This window comes from Saccostrea cucullata, unplaced genomic scaffold (genome assembly GCF_032062105.1).
Source record: "Saccostrea cucullata isolate Sc308-1 unplaced genomic scaffold, CSIRO_AGI_Scuc_v1 ctg23, whole genome shotgun sequence".
Taxonomy (NCBI): domain Eukaryota; kingdom Metazoa; phylum Mollusca; class Bivalvia; order Ostreida; family Ostreidae; genus Saccostrea; species Saccostrea cuccullata.
In genome coordinates this window covers 424,359-446,049 of record NW_026932470.1, presented here as the reverse complement: position 1 = coordinate 446,049, position 21,691 = coordinate 424,359, and the positions used below count along the sequence as shown (strand labels likewise).

At 34.4% G+C, this 21,691-nt stretch overlaps 3 protein-coding genes across 10 annotated transcripts in view; 2 read left to right on the top strand and 1 right to left on the bottom strand.

The window, feature by feature from the left end:
* Positions 1–2,055, top strand: part of LOC134235207 (muscle M-line assembly protein unc-89-like) — an 8,030-nt gene extending 5,975 nt beyond the window's left edge. For both annotated transcript variants that reach the window (XM_062717341.1, XM_062717340.1), the window contains 4 exons: positions 341–854; positions 1,060–1,128; positions 1,224–1,255; positions 1,370–2,055. In XM_062717341.1, the coding sequence (XP_062573325.1) occupies positions 341–854; positions 1,060–1,128; positions 1,224–1,255; positions 1,370–1,420 (666 nt within the window). In that variant the 3' untranslated portion in view covers positions 1,421–2,055. The remainder of the gene's footprint in view (positions 1–340; positions 855–1,059; positions 1,129–1,223; positions 1,256–1,369) is intronic.
* Positions 1–17,769, bottom strand: part of LOC134235208 (set1/Ash2 histone methyltransferase complex subunit ASH2-like) — a 27,022-nt gene extending 9,253 nt beyond the window's left edge. The window contains exons 1-15 of one of the 4 annotated variants that reach the window (XM_062717345.1): positions 17,641–17,769; positions 14,409–14,452; positions 13,436–13,490; positions 12,393–12,482; positions 11,742–11,830; positions 11,033–11,124; positions 10,786–10,881; positions 10,598–10,669; positions 8,800–8,893; positions 7,148–7,217; positions 6,651–6,868; positions 4,628–4,705; positions 4,150–4,178; positions 3,393–3,453; positions 3,084–3,280 (exon numbers count right to left, since the gene is read on the bottom strand). In XM_062717345.1, coding sequence (XP_062573329.1) covers positions 3,084–3,280; positions 3,393–3,453; positions 4,150–4,178; positions 4,628–4,705; positions 6,651–6,868; positions 7,148–7,217; positions 8,800–8,893; positions 10,598–10,669; positions 10,786–10,881; positions 11,033–11,124; positions 11,742–11,830; positions 12,393–12,482; positions 13,436–13,490; positions 14,409–14,452; positions 17,641–17,705 — 1,350 coding nt within the window. In that variant the 5' untranslated portion in view covers positions 17,706–17,769. Of the gene's footprint in view, positions 1–3,083; positions 3,281–3,392; positions 3,483–3,643; positions 3,673–3,772; positions 3,802–4,149; positions 4,179–4,627; positions 4,706–6,650; positions 6,869–7,147; positions 7,218–8,799; positions 8,894–10,597; positions 10,670–10,785; positions 10,882–11,032; positions 11,125–11,741; positions 11,831–12,392; positions 12,483–13,435; positions 13,491–14,408; positions 14,453–17,640 lie in introns of all 4 variants that reach the window. The other 3 variants (XM_062717344.1, XM_062717343.1, XM_062717342.1) reach the window with 3 other exon arrangements.
* Positions 17,727–21,691, top strand: part of LOC134235206 (AP2-associated protein kinase 1-like) — a 24,177-nt gene continuing 20,212 nt past the window's right edge. For 2 of the 4 annotated variants that reach the window (XM_062717339.1, XM_062717336.1), the window contains exons 1-8: positions 17,905–18,235; positions 18,814–18,932; positions 19,549–19,654; positions 20,194–20,333; positions 20,617–20,738; positions 20,898–20,979; positions 21,203–21,335; positions 21,464–21,567. In XM_062717339.1, the coding sequence (XP_062573323.1) occupies positions 18,121–18,235; positions 18,814–18,932; positions 19,549–19,654; positions 20,194–20,333; positions 20,617–20,738; positions 20,898–20,979; positions 21,203–21,335; positions 21,464–21,567 (921 nt within the window). In that variant the 5' untranslated portion in view covers positions 17,905–18,120. Of the gene's footprint in view, positions 17,828–17,904; positions 18,236–18,813; positions 18,933–19,548; positions 19,655–20,193; positions 20,334–20,616; positions 20,739–20,897; positions 20,980–21,202; positions 21,336–21,463; positions 21,568–21,691 lie in introns of those variants that run through there. The other 2 variants (XM_062717337.1, XM_062717338.1) reach the window with 2 other exon arrangements.

The following is a 21,691-nucleotide window of genomic DNA, read 5'->3' as shown; positions in this document are numbered from 1 at the left end:
CTGCATTCAATTCTGTTACACTGTATTCACGAATTCTTCACATATTCAAAATGTTCCATGCAGCTGACTGTTGCAAATATGGAAGCTATTCACTGGTATTCCACATACTGGTATTTGTCTCTTTATAAGTTTGATGTGTCCACAAGAAATAAATTTGATTTGTTTTCGAGGGAAACAATAAATTATTCACCATATGTTTCTATCTCATCACGAATTTTCCATATACTGTCATTAGATTACCTTTGATTGATTTTACCTACTTGTTGATGTTGGGTGTCTTGTGACACAAATTAAGATTTAAATATGATCATTGTACTTATCACTTTATTTTACTGTACAGATAGGTGAAGATAAAGAAGAAGAACCATTGCTATCAACAGAGGACAACAGTCTCATACAAAATGGAGGAACTAAAAATAAAGACAGAACCAAGCTGTCTCCAGAACCTAACGAATCAAACCCTCCCAAGGCCAAAGAAAGGTCGCGCTCAAAGACGCCTGAAAAATCTGACTCAGAAAAAAGTGCTTCAAAAACTGTCTCAGAAAAATCAGGTTTGAAAACTCCCGACAAATCTGATTCAAAACCTTTTGATAAAAGTGGCTCAAAAACCCCTGAAAAAGCTGGGTCAAAAACACCAAACAAAGAGCGCTCAAAGACACCAGATAAGTCTGGCTCAAAAACTCCTGAAGAAAAACCTGCCAAAGTAAATAGTGATAAACAGACTGTAGATAAAACAGTGACTTCTGATTCACCAGCCAGCTCTGGCATTCCCGCAGGAGGAAATATATTTGCACAAATTGATCCAACTGTCAAAAAGACGTCTCCTGCCGCAGTTACTGCACCAACGAGTCTAGGTAATGCTTCGGTTTAAGGACAACAATTACAGTCTCTCTCCTCTTTTCATAGAAATCTCTTACAATTCAAAGAACTTTCTGAAGGCAAAAAATGCTGGTGAAATCATGTACACTGTAACAATTTTTTTTCTACTTGAAACTGAAATATATTCTCACATATCCTCTCATATATGGAAAATTTAAATTTACTTAAACTTTTTTACAGAAACAAGGAGTCGTGCCGACAAAGTGAAATCCTCTCCTTTATTTTTAGAAGATGACAAACTAATGAAAGGTGGGTCAAATTAACTCTTTCACTTTTCTTAATTTCTAATGATTACATAAGGTTTAAGTTAAAAATTTAACTGGAAAAATCTCTCTGTGTTTCAGCCTTGAATGAAAGATTAAAGGCACAGCAAGAGGTAGGTTATAATGAACATCAATAAAAGTCTCTGATCTTGTCAACTATTTAACTGATTTGCAGTTGTTGTAGCCAGTTATCAATTATATGGACACCATTTTATTTGCGTTTCCAGGAAAATGCTGACAAAGACAAACGTCGTCGGTCACTAAATACAGATCTGTGATAGGCCTGAGTTATCTACCCCTGGATTGTATCAATCACCATATCAGCACCATACATTGATTCACTGTATACATGTACCTCTTAATGTTATCAGGTTAAATGTGTAATATTCTTTATTGTCATTCTAAATCAAGAAGAGTCTTCCACTTTTCAACTTCAAAACAGATTTTTTTTTTAATGTGATTTGTGCATTGTAACTCTTCAGTGTAAAAAGTATAAACATATTTTGTTTATTAAAATGCTTCCGGAGCTAAGAGAATGAGTGTAATGTGTTGAAAACTGCTGTCACAATCATTGTCAAAAGAGAAATTGTGTTATCTAGTTGTTTGAATTGTGATATGACTGTAGCTGAGTTCCTTTGATTGTTGAGAAAAAGAAATGTTGAACAATATGTCTGCTGTCAGTACAGATGAAATTCTGCTTTATTGTACGAGATGATTGCTAGTTCAAATGGTGTAAATGTCAATGGCTCAAATAAATTGTGCAATAGATAATTTTCACAGATTATGCAACTACCACACATCACTTTTTATTAACAATGCTTTGCTTTTTTTTTCAAACTATGAGTTTTGCTTACAGTTCCAAAGAAAATAGATGTTGCTAATATTTTATTATAATAAATTGTGCTAAAACATTTATTTTGTTTTTAAGTTTTCAACATACCCAAAGGGAAAGGAAAAAAATTGATACAAATATGTATTTAATGAAATAAGGTCAAAAAGTATCAAATGTAAAACCTTTTTAGGAAGACTACAGATTGGTAAATCCTGACTTATATTTATGTGCTATATCTGTCTTTAAAGGGACAGGATAACCTATCAGTACCATTAGTACTTTGATGAAGACTGTGTACATGTGTCCTAAGAAAACCTGATTTTTAAAGGATGCTATAAACAAGATGTAAAGGAGAAAGGCCGAAAACTGTCTATTCTTTAAGAGAAAACTAATCAGGATTGAAAGGTTGAGTAATGTATGCCATAATCAAGATGTGCAGTTATTTGAAAATTTAAAAACAGATCATCGACATTTAATTGGAATGCAGCAGTAGATTTTGTTGTCCAGTTTCTACCTGAGACAGTTGTCATCAGAACAATCAAGCATGTAATAGCTACAATTCCAGTCTCAATGAGGGATAATAAACCTCAGAAGGAATCAATAAAATTGATACATGAATCAATCAATAAAAAAGAAATTGGCATAGTTCATACCAATCATAAAACACAAATATTTCATTTACCGGGTACTTTCTCTATCTCATGTCATAAAAAAGCTTCTAGGGAGACAATATTAACTGAATATATTGTTTAAAATATTGTTGTTAACCAGTTGACAAAACCTTTCCTGTTTTACCTATAACAACATTGTCCAAATTTTTTTTAAAGATAAATTTACATATTTGATTGTTCTGATGATGACTGTCCCTAGTCAGAGCAAGTCAACAAAATAATTCTACTGCTGCATTCTCATGAAGTGTAGGTGATCTGTTTTTTACCTCTAAGTTTACAACTTTAGGTACGACCCTATTAAATACTGTTTGGTATCCACACATGAGAATTTTTTGTTTTACTTTGTTTTGAAAATGAAGATGCTAATTGACAGAAAAATGAGAAAAGATTTCACAGCAAATGATAGAGACACATTAATGAGGCTGGAGAGGAACTTACCCTGTCTTTGAATGTGTTAGGTAATAGTTTGGTGGGGTTGTCAGGCTCGGGGAGGTGAATGAAGAAGCCCAGGACGTCCCCCTCTGTGTACCCCCCATCACAGTAATGCTTCCCCCGACTCTGGTGGAACCGTGTCCCTCTCCGAGACCGAAACGAGTAACTAAACTTATCATACCCAGTCGGCGCCTGAAGGTTACCTAGAAATTAGATTAGTTCATTGTTTTAAGACACACTGACTAAAACTGGAAATGGATTGGGAAAATGTTTCAATGGAAGTTATTTTAAATACTGAATGTTAAGATAACTTACCCAGTGACTGTGACCATCCTATCCTTGTGGCCGAGTCCTGTGGCATCTCATCAACACTGACCTCAAAATACCACGCCCCTCTTCTTACCCCTAAATACCAGTCAGTTATAAGTCAATTACTGACCTCAAAATACCACGCCCCTCTTCTTACCCCTAAATACAAGTCAGTTATAAGTCAATTACTGACCTCAAAATACCACGCCCCTCTTCTTACCCCTAAAATATAAGTCACTAATTAGTCAATTACTGACCTCAAAATACCATGCCCCTCTTCTTACCCCTAAATACAAGTCAGTTATAAGTCAATTACTGACCTCAAAATACACCACGCCCCTCTTCTTACCCCTAAAATATAAGTCACTAATTAGTCAATTATTGACCTCAAAATACCATGCCCCTCTTCTTACCCCTAAATACAAGTCAGTTATAAGTCAATTACTGACTTCAAAATACCACGCCCCTCTTCTTACCCCTAAATACAAGTCACTAATTAGTCAATTACTGATCTCAAAATACCATGCCCTTCTTCTTACCCCTAAATACATGTCACTAATTAGTCAATACTGACCTCAAAATACCACGCCCCTCTTCTTACCCCTAAATACATGTCACTAATTAGTCAATTACTGACCTCAAAATACCACACCCCTCTTCTTACCCCTAAATACATGTCACTAATTAGTCAATTACTGACCTCAAAATACCACACCCCTCTTCTTACCCCTAAATACATGTCACTAATTAGTCAATTACTGACCTCAAAATACCATGCCCCTCTTCTTACCCCTAAATACCAGTCAATTATAAGTCAATTATTGACCTCAAAATACCACGCCCCTTTTCTTACCCTTAATACAAGTCACTAATCAGTCAATTACTGACCTCAAAATACCACGCCCCTCTTTTTACGTAAAAATACAAGTCAATATTTAACAATTAAAATTATTAAAAACAACTTGAAAACAAGATTTGTCACTTCCAGCAAGTTTATTTTACGCAACAATTATAAAGACAAAGATTTAGTAAGTTATATTAAAAAAGATCACTCAATGAATTAAAAATTTATTGTCAAATAATTACTGAAAAATTTGATCTTAGTGTACATAAAAGAACAAAGAAAGGGAAGTAACTTCTTTCCAAAATAGACTAAAAATTTCCAACATGATCAGTAGCGTTTTTCCCAGCACCAAACCAGGATACCTAAAATTAACAGTTCTATCAATTAGTTTACATACCATGAGTGGCTCGGACCATGCTGTAGCCTTTTTCTCCTGTTACACTTAGTCTGTCATCAGAAACCTTTAACTGGGGAGCTGAAAAAATTATATCTACATGTAATTCTGTAGTTACTATCAAATCATTTAGAACTTACAAAAATTCTGAAAAACACCGACTCAAATCTATGCTATATCCCTGATGAAAAATCAAATACATTTACAGTATTTCCAATTTTTTTTCTAGTTCACTACATGTATATAGGAAAGAACTGGCCTGGGGGCCATAAAACTTAGACAAGCTCACATTTGATCTCAGTCCGACTTTAACTAAAGGAATTAACAGTAGAAAAGTGAGACTGAGATCAAAAGTGAGCTCGACTAAGTTTTATAGCCTCAGAGCCAGGAATTGACCAGCAATTGAGACATTGTCAAGTCAAAATTATAGCAAAAATATTCAAATCTTTTTCTTAGCTTTTGCAGTTTGTAAGAAAAAAACCCCTCAAATTGCAAAAGCAATAAAGTGCCACGCCACAGCATGATACGCCCGTCAAAAAATTACAATTATCTTAAACAGTTTTAAGTGCAAGAAAATCTGATGTCAACCTTGATTTTAAGATTTTCCAGGATTTTTCCACTCCTTAAAATATTTGTTTATCCATCTCCTGTGGTGTAGGCTCTGATTATAACAAATATTGTATCATTCATAGATTTCTATACTGGTTGTGTTAGACCTTGCCAAATGCCCATCATATTAAAATATATCAAATTAGTCTTAACAACTTAATCTATACCTAATTAATTTTGAAAATAAAAGGCTGGCCGTCAAATATAAACTGACCAGCAGTTCTTCTGTCTAATTCCCAAAGGATACAGATAAGCCGATGCTCTGAAGAAATGATTGAGAGGCCTAGCCTTCCTACATTGAACACATTAATTAATCTTTAACTGGATGCTTGTCTACTCATTACTCCTAATAGATTATTGGATCTGCACTATCTACCATAAAACAATTTTAAAACATCTAAAACATCAATGATTTTTTAGATTTAATGTCAAACAGGTTTTAATATGCAATTTGTATGGACATGCTGATTCCACCCCCACCCCATAAAATTAGTTTTTAAATGCATAATATTATGTAATATCAAAATAGTTTAATATGCAATATCAAAAATTAATTTTTATTACTTTTCATCAGATTCATTATAAAACTTGGGCTAGCCAACAAGAGCTATTTTTAATCCAACAGGCTAACCACATTTGCCCAATGCCCAGGGGGATATAGATAGCACTGATGCTCTACCAGCTACTCCTCACATTAAACTCATTAATTTATCTCTCTAATTTGACGTGCAATCTTCTGTTATCAAAATTCTTCTTGACCAGTGCTTGATAACTACACTCATGGGAGTGATGGAATTTCTCTAACACACATTATATTTATTATAGATTGCTGTCAAGAATATGCTAAAAAAAAAAGTATTTTCTTGATTTAACATTTTTTTAATAAGGATAGTGCAATACTCTTACATTTGTTGGAGTGTGTTAATGAAAAGAAAAAAATACACATTTTTTTTTTAAATTTCACTTAAATTAAAGGTCACAGTGACCTTGAAATAGGTCGCGACACACCTTCTACCTAAGATGCATAAACTGGCCAAGTTTGATGATTCTAAGTCTAACAGTTTTCTAGTTATGGACCGGACAGGATTTTTCCATATTTGGCTATAACTTTTTATTCATAGGTCAGAACGACCTACTTTTTGTGCGCGACACACCCTCTACCCAAGATGTATCAGCTGACAAAGTTTGATAACTCTAGGCCTTATAGTATTAAAGTTATGAGCCGGACACAAGAAAAGCTAACAGACGGACAGACGGACGGACAGACGGACGGACATGAAGCCTATAACATAATACGTCCCGTCTTAAGACGGGCGTATAAAAATACTGCAGCTATTTTTGAGGGACAAAAACTAATTAATCCGCTACACAGTACAAGATTTTATTTATGCATTCTCAATGACAACAAGCTCCATACCTCTATCATTCAGTGCTAGGAGTACATCCGTCCCTAAGAACGTTCTGTAGAGGTACCCTGGGATAGGTTTACCCGCCCAATCCAGACTCTCGTCAAATGCCTGTCTGTTCGGAGCGTGTGGATCTGACTCGGCGAGGATGTACCGGTACCCGTCCTTGTTAAATGGGTGTTCTAGGGGGTAGCCATGAGGTGCCAGCTTTGTTGTGGGCCCAAGGTCACTACAATGAAAGTAAGTTTGATTTTTTTATTCCTCTTAAATATGCAGTTCAGAGATTTTAGCTATCCAACACCATGAAATGATTTGATTGTAAACTTTTGTTTTTCTTAGCTTTGATAGTCAAATTTACCCAGAATCTGAATACAGTGTAGATGTGATGACGTGTGGATGTGATGATATCATCTTGCTACCTGTCTATTTTTAGAAAGCTGGAAGTATAAATCTGTTGGTTTATGTCAGTTCTGATACACTTACTCTTGGTTATTTACAATGTACATACCCCCTTTTCTGTTTGACTCCAGGAGGTTGAATTGTGTCTGGTGCTTTCCTTTTATATCCCCTTCCTTTTCCTGTTAAAAATAGTTTGTATGGAAGATTTAGTTTACAAAAATACCTGATTTTGCAGCATCATGCTGTAACATTACAAAGTCTCTTCTTCAAAAACATTTGCATTACTGTAGATCACTAATTTTTCGCGACACCTTATTTTCGCGAGATTGTCATTGACTCCTTGTAAGCGAGACATAATTTTCACGAATAGTTGTTATTCCTCTATATAATCGTAAGGAATACTTTTATATGCGAGAATTAAATTTTCGCGAAAGCATTGTCTCGCGTAATTACGTGAAAATAAAGTTCTCGCAAATAAAAAGTGATTTACAGTAACTAAGTCATAATTGTTTTAACACCCATGGCTTAATTGTGATGATGGGCCATGATATATAACATAGAAATCGTTAATAATTTTTAAAATTTTGAATCTAAAATGAAGGCTACTAGACATTTTTTAGCAAATTCAGCATGAAACCAGAAGTCTCTGTCGAGACTGAAGCTCTACTGGTTTGTACTTATAGCAAAGGAAGAGAAAAGTACTTAAGCAGTTGGAAATTGAAACTTTTCAACAGCAATAAATAGAATAATGATCCTTGATTAAGTCTCTTTATGTTCTTAGTGCAGTCTACTTGCATGCCACATTTATATTATAATCAGACTAAAATTGTATTTGGAGTAGCATTTTGAAAGAATTTCACAGAAATGTATATTTTTAGTAACCACGGCAACACCGTTCATCGAAATCAAAAACTGATACACAGAATTATGTATCTTATTGTAGTCTACTTGTGTGCCAAGTTATATTGAAATCAGACTAAAACTGTAGAAGGAGTAGCATTTTGAAAGAATTTCACAGAAATTTATATTTTTAGTAACCACGGCAACACCGTTCATCGAAATCAAAAACTGATACACAGAATTATGTATCTTATTGTAGTCTACTTGTGTGCCAAGTTATATTGAAATTAGACTAAAACTGTAGAAGGAGTAGCATTTTGAAAGAATTTCACAGAAATTTCTATTTTTAGTAACCACAGCAACACCGTTCATCATAATCAAAAACCGACAGAATTGTGTATCTTAGTGTAGTCTACTTGTAAGCTAAGTTATATTGAAATCAGACTAAAACTGTAGGAGGAGTAGCATTTTGAAAGAATTTCACAGAAATGTCTATTTTTAGTAACCATGGCAACACCGTTCATCGAAATCAAAAACCGATATACAGAATTATGTATCTTAGTGTAGTCTACTTGTGTGCCAAGTTATATTGAAATCAGACCAAAACTGTAGGAGGAGTAGCATTTTGAAAAATTGTTTACAGACAGACAGATGGACAGACAGACAGCTAGACAGACAGACAGACGGACGAACAACGGAGGCATTACTATCGCATAAGCTCTTCTGGTCTCTGACCAGTAGAGCTAAAAAGGGTGTAATATTTTGCCATGAGCATAGTGTTGACCTTTCTTTTGTGCCAAAATTGATGACAGAGACTGTGCACTGTACTTGTGACAATGATATCATTGAAGAACAGTCTTTTTGGCAATCTGGCTCTCCTTGTCTTACTTCATTCATAACACAGTACATGTAAATACTCACCACTATCCCCAAAGCCACCTGTCTTTCCAATGGAAGGTAAACTACTACCACTCTGTTTTAAAACTTCACTGAAGGGCCCAACTTTGTAAAGATCCTGTAAAGGTTTACATTGATCATTATCATATTTATACACAAATTGGCACATACCTCAGCAGATATTAACAACAGGCCCATAGACCACTCTGCTCACCTGAGTTACCTTGAACATGCTGTTTTCAATGATTTTTTTTTCTCTACGATGCAATTTTTTTTTACTTCATAATATTACTTCACCCTAGCCTCAGAGACTCATGGCATAACCACCAAGAATCCAAAAGAAACTGGAATTCTGAATATAGATGGGAATAATTTCAAAACAAAACTAGAACTGTCCAAACGGGACAAAATATCCCCCGCTGGGTTTTTCAGAAGTAAGGTTTCCATAATAAAAATATGTAAATCTATACCCGGTCCATGTATTACGTCACAAACACAAACGTGACATCATAATAGGCACAAATTATGTATAAGCGTTCCCCAAATGATTGAAGCATTTATGCAGTGTGAGAAAACCATTTATAAAGTAAGATAAAACGTAAATTATGTTTTTCATCGGACCTGGGGTTCCCCAAATGACCTTGGGTCAAGGTCATGACACACCCTTGTCTTCTTAGTGTGAAATGAGGGTTTATCCATATGAAAGATATACCTGGTTAGTAAATTTTTCAGTACCTTGACCCCAAATGACCTTGGGTCAAGGTCATGACACACTCGGTCATGAGCAGTGTGGATAGAAATTCACTAACCAAGATATCATGGACACATACCCTGTCGGACATACAGCTAGATGGACAGACAGACAGATGGACAGACGGACAAGGTGATTCCTATTTACCCCACCTCTGTCGATTTTTCCGTGAAATCCTGGCTTACGATTGGTTGAAGTCTGTCACGTGAAGGCTATGGATTACTTATACCCGGTCAGTTGTAAATCCATACCCGGTCAGTTGAAATCTATACCCGGTCGATGTATTACGTCACAAACACAAACGTGACGTCATAATAGGCACAGTATAAGCGTGATGAAGGATTTATCAGAGAAAACCATTTTTAAACTACAGATAAAACGTAAAAGTTTCATCGGTGGGGTAAATTCGTTACATAGTCATTTAGTGACAGGGTATGGGATGATACCTGGTTAGTAAATTTCATACCTGACTCGGCTCCGCCTCGCCAGGTATGAAATTTACTAACCAGGTATCATCCCATACCCTGTCACTAAAAGACTATGTAACTAATAATACCCCCCCCCCCCAAACTTCGTTTGCGGGGGGTATAATGAAGAATCGGTACAGTTTTTTTTGGTATATTTAAAAGTAAATGGGAATAAATATGCTTGCAGCTCAGGGCAAGAAGACTCTAAATGTCAATCCCCTATATATCTGTATTTTTTTTAATGTGACCCCCAATTTCTATCTCAAGTATCCATGATTCCATTAAACTTAGATCGTCATGATAAGGAGTATTTGCAACTCAGTTTGATTTATTGTCATCCTGCTACTCTAAAAAAGTCATAAAATAAACCCATACAAAATTACAATCCCTTTCTGGTCTAAGAGACCAAGAATTTAGCCCTAATATCCCAATTCACTGAGGATTCATCAATATTGAATCTTCCTTGAATTTTCTTGAATTTAGTAAACAACATTGACAATTATGCCGATTAAAGACAATGGACAAAAATTGGATCAAAAAAGCTCTTTTCAGCCTTCAGTTCAGGTGAGCTAAAAAGTAAACATCTGAAAACAAAATCACTTACTGGCTCGGTCAGGCCAAAATGGGGGTCTCCCAACACTTCTTCTTTATAGGTGTACAGCTCTGTCTCCTTAGACTGGAAATATTTTATCACATTAGAACAATGAAACACAATCAGACTTTTTATTTTCACTTATTACCCAGTTTTAAAATATTACCGTATGTCTGTTGCTAGTATTAAATGAGGCTTACCAGAGTTTTAGCGACCGTGGAGTGCCATGTTTGTTTGGTACGCCTGCTCTGAGTGGTCAGATTTTCCCATTGTTTGTCAATAAAAGGAATTATCTCCTGTAATGAAATTAATAAAACTAATACAGTAAAGAATACAGAAATTGATGCAACACATTGAATTATAATCTAAATCTAATTTGCTTAGGAATAAAATTCAAAATGACATGCAATTTCAATTTGACTGTATCTGGAGTTTAACTGCTTTTACCCTGTCTCTGGAGAACATGAGTCTGTTTTCCCCGCTGAATTGGGATTCGCGAACAAGATTAGCAATGGCAGTAAAACAGATCTGGGAAAAACCTGTAAAACAAAATGAACTATGACATATTTTAAAGGTATAACGTAACAATACAGTGATACATCTATTGTATTGATCCCAAGCCAAGGGTATTGACCCCAAGGGCTCACAGTACGCATATCCTATCACCACGTATGTATTGTGATACAGTACAAGTTAATTTTCAATCTTATTTGAAAATTCTACAAACAAACTGGAAGTTTTAATGTTACAAAGTAATTGAAAATAAGGTAGCAACTAAAAAAATACAATGCCAAGACTTTAAGTCTACCTATAAATAACTTCGGTTAGGGGTCTCAAGATATTCTTTTTATATTTTCTATAACTGTAAAGGTTGGAAAGGAAGAAAATGTAAAGATATCAGGTAATTTAATTGTTCACAGCTGTATTATTATACATGTTGTATTGCGTGACCATATCGTGATATGTATTGTATCGTTAGGTAGCTTGTGATACTCAAGCCTCATATTGTTTCTATGAAATGTTGAAATCTTATAATACATACATGTACATCAACAGTGTTATCTTATCTTACAAATCTTTTATAATTGAAAAGCAAGTAAAGCTTGATGAAAAATTTGAAGTAAACATATTCCTATTTACATATTATATAACTTACTTGATACTTTCTTTGAGAAATTTTCTAAGCTAGTAGGACTGCAACCTCTACAGGTGAACTGGTAATTTGTCATAAAAGGTATGGCTGTTCTGAAATAAAAGATGAATTTTATTAACATCACTATCATGTTCATTTTGACCCTTACTAATTATAAATAATAAATCTAAAACTCACCTCCCCCCACTTCTCTCTCTCTCTCTCACAGACAACATGGTGAACTTTGCTTGCAAAAGAATTTACAAACAGACAGACATGAAACCTAAATACTTTCCACATAGGATGGGCAAACAGACAGACATGGTGACCTCTGAATACTTCCCACTATAGGATAGACAAACAGACAGGCAATGCAAATCCTGTTTACTTCTCACCACATGACAGACAAACAGACAGACATGGTGAATCCTAAATACCTCACACATGATAATCTTTTTTTTAAAGAATTGGATACCTCACACCTTTCAGTCATGGCCAAAATATACTAATGTCAAAAGGAAACAATTAAAACACGAAAAATTTTTAATGGAAACTACATACTTTTTTTGATTAGCTACAAATACTGATAGGGATATTCAGCTTGGATACAAGCATGCTTTTAGTAATGATTTACATCTGTGGGGGGGAGGGGGAGGGGAGGGACAAAATAATTACCCTAACTGGCAGGTTATACACTCCTGATGGAACCAGCGATAACAGAATCCACACTGAAGCTCTACAGTCCCAAGATTTCTTCCTTTATCACTGAAAGAAAACAACACTTTCCTGTAATGTCAAGTTGTACACTACATGTAATAATAACAATACTTTGTTTTGATTTGTCATTGATAAGTGACAGTCACACAAACTTCCTTCTCTTCGTAAGAATGCAATGCATAACCAATGATAAACACTGACAAAAACCACTTGCTTTCCATATTACACATAAGCGGCTTTTAGGAGATGTTCAGAACTGATTGGTTTTCTTAATCCTCTAACTTCTAGAATTTTCATGTAAAACGTGAATGACATCAAGTCCTAACTGAGAGGCAACTAATTACCCTAAATAGTCTGAATCACCATTCCTACCCACTTGGATTACTTACAATCAAAGAAATGTGGCAGGTTTTTTTTTTAATTCTCCCACATAATTAATCATAACTTCATAACATAATGCTTCTTTATACATAGAACAATTACAAGCTATCACAATTCAAAATTCTCAACAATTACTAGCTATCACAATGCAAAATTCTTAATTCTATAGTTCTCTCATTAATGTAACAAAATATTCACCAAAGCATAAGTATTGCTTAGAATAAAAGAAATATAAAAATCCCATTACTGCAACAACTTATTTCCCCTATATCATTACTATCAGCAATAATATAGTATTTTCATTTATGTTCCACAGCATTGCCACACTATTACATTTTATTATAATAACACTTTCACTTATAAAACAATGTTCTTATTAATGGAACACAGTGTTTCATCACAACATGAGTGTCACTAATGATGAAAGATTCACTTCAAAATTCAAACACAATATTCCCAACTGCCATGACCCAGATTTAGTGTCAGTTAACAATCTTTGACTTGATTTTTTAAAAAAAATAATTCTTACCGGGGTACTTAAAACTATACTCAATCAAAACCAGTCTAATTTTATTCCATCTAATAATCTAAGAATTGTTAATAATAAACACTATACTCACCAATAACATTCTGATTCGACTCCATCGTCATCAACAGACATTGTATCTTCCACACCTAACAAGAAATCAAATAAACACCTACCAACGTTATCATCTCAAGAAAAACTGTACGTTTTATATTTCTATAGGGAAATACTATGGAGTTATTTGGATTTGCACTGAGGGTCAGTTCTCTTGGAATACTCAAAAGAGTTAGGTTCAATATATGCATAAAATGGCCCTGTCCCTAAAACTTATTAGGACCCTTTTACTCATTTCAAACACCAATGTTAAGAAGATGCTAAGTGCATTCAATTACTACAATTTTCTCTGAGAGTTGAGGTATTGAAAAACAGGCTTTATAAAAAATTGTAAAGCTTTTTAATTTTGAAGAAAACAGGTGTTTTTATGAGTGCCTTCAGCAAAGAATTTTTATAAAGACCCATATTTCATTCAAAAAATAAAACTTTATTTTATGAAGTTTCAGAAATACTAATACTTCTCAAGAAAATACACAAAAAATCTGCTGAACTAAACCCCTAAATCTGACATAAGGAACATATTTGTTAAATGGACATATTACATATACTGTAACTGTATTACATTTAGCTGTGTATTTTTTAAGTGCCTTTTGCAGAAAGCCGCTCCTGCTAATTCAAGTACCACTCTAAATGTCTTGGACATGTAAATACAAATAGGAACATAAGTAATTGCTCTAAATCAAATCTTCGTTAACTTGTTCCATTAAGTCCATTCCCCTCAAATATCAAACCATATCAAAACATAGATCTCAATGCAATCTTCATTTATATTTTCACTTGGTAAATTCATGCAGCCCCTCTACTCTATAATCTTTTGAATCTTTTGAATTTATTTCAGAGTACATGTATTGCTATTTTATATAAGTTACATATTTTAGGTTAGAAAAGTAAGTCCTTATATAAAGGGGCCAGGTACCTTAACTAAAATGTAATTAATGTGTTAATTATGTTACCTTCTCCATCTGGTTTTCCTGCTTCCTTTGTTTCTGGATCCTGCCTAAAATTATAAACATCAATTTTACAAAATAGCAGCTCAATAGCAGCTCAATACAGTGTAGTACCATGCACTCAAAACAAAAATATGACAAAAAGTATCAATAATAATAATTATCAAATAAGCTAACTACTTTCCTTCACACAATTACATTTTTCTTTAGTGGTGTTGCAATCATTGATTATAATTGAAAACTAGTCAATTCCTGGTATAATCCAATAATTTTACTTTGATTGTTTATTTTATTTTACAAGCATAATAGTTTTAAGCCTAGATTCCAGCTGAAACTTATCTCTTTACTGATGTGTGTATCATAATGATGTACTCCAGCATGCTAGAGGTTCACGGCGAGATACTTTTGACATTATCCGAGGTATATAAGGAGCGTAGGGACGTTAACCGAGGCTCTTACTTGCAGGAGTACATAATGATGCAGACTAACAAAGGTACTGTAAACCAACATTTATTCGTGAGTTTCGCCACCTACTTTAAGTTGCGAATATTAATTGCCGCTAAGCATTTATTTTGCTTTGTTTTTAGTAGAAAATGTTTCCTTATTCGTGAAAATTAAACGTCGCGGATTGATTAAAAACTAACGAATCATGAAAAATAGTTGGTTTACAGTATCTATACCCAGGTAATAAAGCATCTTCCTGGGTTTGGACTTACTTTGGGTTTTAGAAAATGAATGAAGGACAAGCTAGACCATATATTAATAGAAAGTTCATCCATTCTTTACATTTAATTAACTAATTTGAAAGAGTTCAACTTCAGAGACTTTGTAAATGTCCTATTTTAATAGTTAATTAGTTACAGTAACCTGATCATTGATTATGAAATTCTTACGCTTCCCATCACCATTTCTCTCACATTTAGCTTAAGTATATTGATTTGGGGGGGGGGGGGGGGGTCCGCTGTTTCAATCTCACATACAAGTAATAAAGAGAAGGGAGAGAACAAAACAAATAAATTGCAGGTAATCTATTATCAATTTTACATTAACTACAGAAAATGGTTAAAAATATTCTGTTAATGTGACGAACGGTAAATAAAATAAACTAGATATCATTGAGATGGTGGCCATCTCAAAGGGCCCCGCTTTCAACAACGAAAATGAAAATGCAAGGTAGCTGGAAAGGGTTTATTTTGAAGAGGAACATTTGTGTACATACCCTCTATCAAAAAAATGTACAAAAATCATGAATGTTGCATATTCTCTATGAAAATTGTTGAATATTCTCTCAAAATATGGAAGGAAAATCACAAATGTTCCGTACCCTTGGTCAATTGGTAAAGTTTGAGACTGACAGGACAGGGAAAGAGATTTTGCATCATACAAAGATTTTAAACAGAGATGCTATTTTTGACCTTCACCGAGAAACTTTGTTCAAGGTCAGTGCACATCCATTGACCAGTGGCGTTCTGTGAGTGAAGTATGAGCAACATTGGACCAAGGGGAGAGAAGTTATGCTTCGTACCCGGATTTTTCATATAATTCTGCTATGACCTTAACCTTAGACCAGGAAACATGGTTCAAAGTCACTGCACACCTTTACCTAAAGGCACTTTGTAGGTGAAGTATGAGACTAATTGGGTCAGGAAGAGAGAAAATATGCTCCAGACAAGAATTTGAACAGAGAGGCTATTTTTGACCTTGACCCTTGACCAAGAAACTTTGTTCAAGGTCACTGCACATCCATTAACTACTGGCACTCTGTGAGTGAAGTATGAGCAACATTGGACCAAGGGGAGAGAAAATATGCCCTGGATAAGGATTTTTCCAAAAATTCTGCTATGACCTTAATATTTGACCTAAAAATACAGTTCAAGTCAATGCACACCCTATACCCAAAGACACTCTGTGGGTGAATTTTGAGCCAGTTTGGGCCAAGGGGGAGAGAAAATATGCTCCAGACAGGAATTTAAACAGAGAGCCTATTTTTGACCTTGACCTAAAACTTTGTTCAAGGTCACTGCAAAACCATTGCCCAGTGGCACTCTGTGAGTGAAGTATGAGCCACTGGACCAAGATGAGAGATATGTTCCCGAAAAGGATTTTTCAAAAAATTCTGCTATGACCTTGACCTTAACCTATAAACATGGTTCAAGGTCACTGCACACCCTTTACCCAGAGACACTCTGTGGATGAAGTATGAGCCAGATTGGGTCAAGGAAAGAGAATATATGCTCCAGACAAGAGATCTCTGGTAGACAGACGGATGGAAGGACAGCTAGACAGACGGACGGACTGATCACTATAGGGTGCCCACCTAATGGGGCCCTAATTATATCCAGGACTTGACATTAATGCTTTTCCGGTACCAGTGAGAATAATATGGACAAGTGATTATTGCTGGGCACTTGTCCGATTAGACAAGTGAATTTTAATGTAAAGGAGTCTCTAAATATCAAAAAGAACGACTGTTGAAAGCTAATCAGAATTTTCTAGGTGAAAGCTGTACATAAAAACCAGACTTCGATCCTGATATTTATCGCTATATTAATTGAATTCACATTCGATCGGGATCGAACTTCACTAATTGCATACTATCGAAAATTCATGGAAGATATGAACAGAAGTGTGGATTCTGTTTGATGTTGACAGGTTCACTTGCGGACATTTACGTTATTGTCAGGACAGAAAGCCCAGATTAGATTTCGTTTTATGTGTTTTTTGTATTTATCAATAACATCACAAATCAATCAAGCACAAATGGACTTTATATTTTAGTTTTCAAGTTGACAGTATTAGTTCTTTCTTGAAAAATTTTCGGACAAGTGAATTGAAGTTCGGACAGGTAAATGTCTTGGTCACTTGTTCAAATGAACAAGTAGGAAAAAAGTTAATGTCGAGCCCTGATATTTCAACAGTTTAAATTTATTTTTTTTTTTCTTTTAATTTAAATTGATTAATTTCAATTTGTAAATTCTATATTGAAACCATTATCACCGGTATTTAATTCAACGATTAAAAAATAATTGTAAAATGAAAAATGAGAGTATTACTAATGATTTAATTTTAAGATTAAATGTAAATTGAAAGTAAAAAATGAAAGTAATTTCAAATGTAAACAATGCGATCTAAGCTCAAATAGATAATTTATCCGATGTATGATGCTCCTTTCTAATTGTGAAATAATTCATCTTTTGTTGTTTCTTATAACTGATTACATTTCAAGCTCATAATATACCTGTTCTGCATGTTATCGACTCCTATTTGGGGCTCAGAGGGTACTTCTCCCGCTTTGTCCGCCATGATGGCTTGATACGAAATCTCGTGAGATGTTGTTGTAAACGATCGTTAGAGAAAGAATGTTTTTCGAGTTTGTGTGAAAAGCCTACGTCCAAAATTTAAAAGAAAACATAACGAGTTACAAAGTAAGGTTACAAATTCGTTTTATGTAGACAGTATGAGGTATTATTAAAATGTAATTGAGGTTATATCACGTGACATAACTAACAACGAGAATTCCACCATATTTTTGGTGGCAGGTGCGAAGGTGACAATGTGAATCATCGACATACCATACGTCGTCCGAGAGAAATTTTCTAAAAACTGTCACAATTTCCAGTGATATTTTTCTAATTTTTTAGAGTGTGACGACATAGACCTTTGTGAAACAATAGAAGAGGTGTTATTCAGTCTGACAATGAGATGACCAAAATATAACATGAAGAAACTGTTCCCTTTCAAAATTGATTCAGCGGGGACTCAGAACCCTTATATTGGCAAGGTTTTCACAGTAGGGAGGTTTACAGTTACAGTAGAGGATGTCATAGCAGAGGGTGAGAGCTCTTTCATGTACAAAAATTAGATAAAATGAAGTGAAAGGGGGCGTGTCTACCCCATAAAAGTTTATGGGCATCCCCCTAAAAGTTACTGCTTTTTATTTCTTTAATTCATTGTAAATTTATATTTGATCTGAAACAAATTTTTAATTAGCTATCATATTTTTATAAACATTCTTACAAATGTTCAGAATACTTTGTAAGGTGATGGATATGGGGTGGTAGGCAGTCACAATTGGTTTAAGAGTCTAGATCTACATTTCTCACTTTTCAAATGCTGATTGCCATGATGATATCACTATATTTAGTAAACATTTGTAGTCTTCTCAATTATGGTTTGCTATTGCACTTTTATAGATTTTGTGCTAAACATACACTAGAATTTGATTGTTATGTATTTACAATATGCATGATAATAATTAATATAGATCTAGTTAATATTCTCCTATATATTAATTTTTCCCTGATATAACTATATGTGCAATTAAAAGTGATAATACCTACAGCCAATTTTCCAAGATCACATTCACTCAATTATGTTATAAATTCATCATTAAAATATTGATCTTCTTTAGGTGGATTTGCAATTGTATTCCTGGTGAAGGCACAGAATGGAAATCATTATGCACTCAAAAGATTGTTTGTAAACAATGATCATGATCTGACTGTCTGCAAAAGAGAGATTCATATAGCAGTAAGTAGAAAAAAACCACCATAAAAGGATACTGATATTGTACACAGATCCTCTGGCTGTGAGTAGGATAGCCCAAGGGCTTGCCAAAGAAAATTGTTTTTGTCAAGAGTTTGATGAAAGAGGTATTGGAATCTCACTCACACCCAATAGATAAATTGATATGTTAGTTTCTAACCCCCCAACTATCCCATCCCATCATGGCCCTTAAGGTTTTAGCTGTTAACCAGTTAACCAAACCCCTGATGACTGAATCAAAACTGGAGATCATCTCACAATTTCTTTGTTAACACAGTTTTAAAATTAAGGATACTTGGCTGAATTAGATCAAGGCAAAAGCAAAGTAAAACTTTTATGATGCTAAGCCAGAGATAAAAAATCGAGGTAAAAAAGTTGTGCTCATAGAGCTCAGCAATTTTACCCTATTTTGTATTGAAAAAGGTGGTAGATGGAGGATTTAGTGCAACAGATTATAACCAATAAAAAAGCTATTTTGCCTCTTCAGTAAGGAAACATTTTCAACAAAAATTTATGTAAATCTACTTAATACCTATAAATGTGAAAATAAAATTGCCTTTTAATCTTAACTGGTAATTTAATTCCACCTTTTCCATTTCAGAAAACTCTCAGTGGTCATAAGAACATCATAAGCTATGTGGACTCAAGCATTTCTATGGCACCAAACAAAGTATATGAGGTGATGCTGTTAATGCAGTACTGCAGAGGTGAGTGTAAAGAGAGATGCATATCAACTACAAGTAATTAAAAAATTTATTATGGCTTAAATTCTTGCATTGGCTTTGATGTTGACACTGGGATGCTGTTTAAGTTTTATGAGCTGCTGCTGACATTTCCCTGTGATTATAAGCCCTTCCTGGACCAAACTTGTAAGGATGATGCATATAAGGATGTGCAATACTGCACACATGCTTCAGATCCTTGATCTGACCTACATTTATTGAAGCAGGTTCATTTCCAATTTACTGAAAGCTCTATGATGATCAAACTTGCATGGATGATGATGCATCTGTTGATGCACTCTACAGAATTGCTTCAAATGTTGGGTCTGACCAGTCTCTTCCAGATGAAAAAAAACAGGTGATTGGACAATTGAATATTTTTGAGCAGGTCTGTCTTTAAGTATTTTTAGATCTTACCTGGACCAAACTTGTTCAAGATGTTGAATCGGGATGCACACTACCAAACATTTTTAGTGTGTTTAATGTGAGACTTAGTCACTTTGCCATGTTTGTTTTTTAAATAGATCATGTGATACAACAGATGAATGAAAAAATCAACTCAGGCTTCTCAGAAAAAGAGGTTCTTAGGATATTCTGTGATGTATGCGAGGCAGTGGCTAGGTTACATCACTGTCAGACCCCCATAATACACCGAGATTTAAAGGTAAGGCACCAGTAATACAGAGAGGATGCACATGTAAGTGTCACAGAAAATTGTAAAGAAAGATGAACTTCAATTAAGTTAAGATTTTGAAAATATTGACCTTATTTAACATTGATTTAAATGCATTTTTAAGTAGTCAAGCAAGAAGATTTATAAGTAATTTTAGAAATTCCAGTATTTCCACTTAATTTCAATATTTTATTTTGTGTAAAGAATGAAAAGTTCAAATTAAACTAAAGGGACCTTAATACAACAAATGACAAACTTGTAATATATTTTTCAGGTTGAGAACATTTTGGTGTCTGACAGTGGACATTATGTACTCTGTGATTTTGGGAGTGCTACTGCTAAAGCTGTCTTACCTGGTCAACAAAATGTCCAGCAGATAGAAGAAGAAATCAGAAAGTAAGATTCAGATCCATTCTGGTAGCTGTTCCCTGTCTTTTGGATTCACTACAATTATATATTGAATTATGCCTTACTGTCACATGTTTGTTTTTGTAAGAATAAACATTTTCAGCTGTACCTGTATTTTAAGTCAGTGTCTTTATGGATTATTTTAAGGTATACCACAGTTTCCTACAGAGCTCCAGAAATGGTAGATTTGTATGGAGGAAAACCAATCACCACAAAAAGTGATATCTGGGTAAGTATTCAGAGTCTATTGTGAAATAAAAGGCAAGAATTTATCATCAAAAGTATTTAGAAGAAGGTGCAATTTTATGACAATAACAGTATGAACCACTATCTGGTATACATGGTCAATGATAAATCATAAAAAAAATATATATATTGCCTGTGAAAGGTACTTTTTTGAGAGCATTATCTCTTTGTTGAACTGTTCTTTTTATATATTTTTTTGTTGACAGGCACTTGGTTGTTTGCTTTACAAGTTGTGCTTCTTCACTTTACCATTCGGTGAGAGTACATTAGCTGTCCAGAGTGGAAACTTCACCATCCCTGATGATTCACGATACTCAAAGATGATGCATTCTCTTATTGGTAGGTCACATGGATTTATATGATTTATTGTGATATGGATTTACATTATGATTTATTGTCATATAGAATAAGGAAAATTGACTTGCAGTTCTTACTGTAGCTAATAAAAGTAAAAATATGTTTTGTAGGATACATACTGGAGGTTGATCCAGAGAAGCGACCAGATATTTATCAGGTGTCGTGGCTGGCGTTTAGTATGTCACACAGAGACTGTCCTGTCCCTAACATGAATGTAGGTTATGATATTGAATATTAACAATCTTGACATGTCTAGGGCTTTATGTGTAGAGCGTATTTGTATTTTTGTTTCTTTTTGATTGTTTTCTGTATGATGAATACTATCTCAAAATATAATT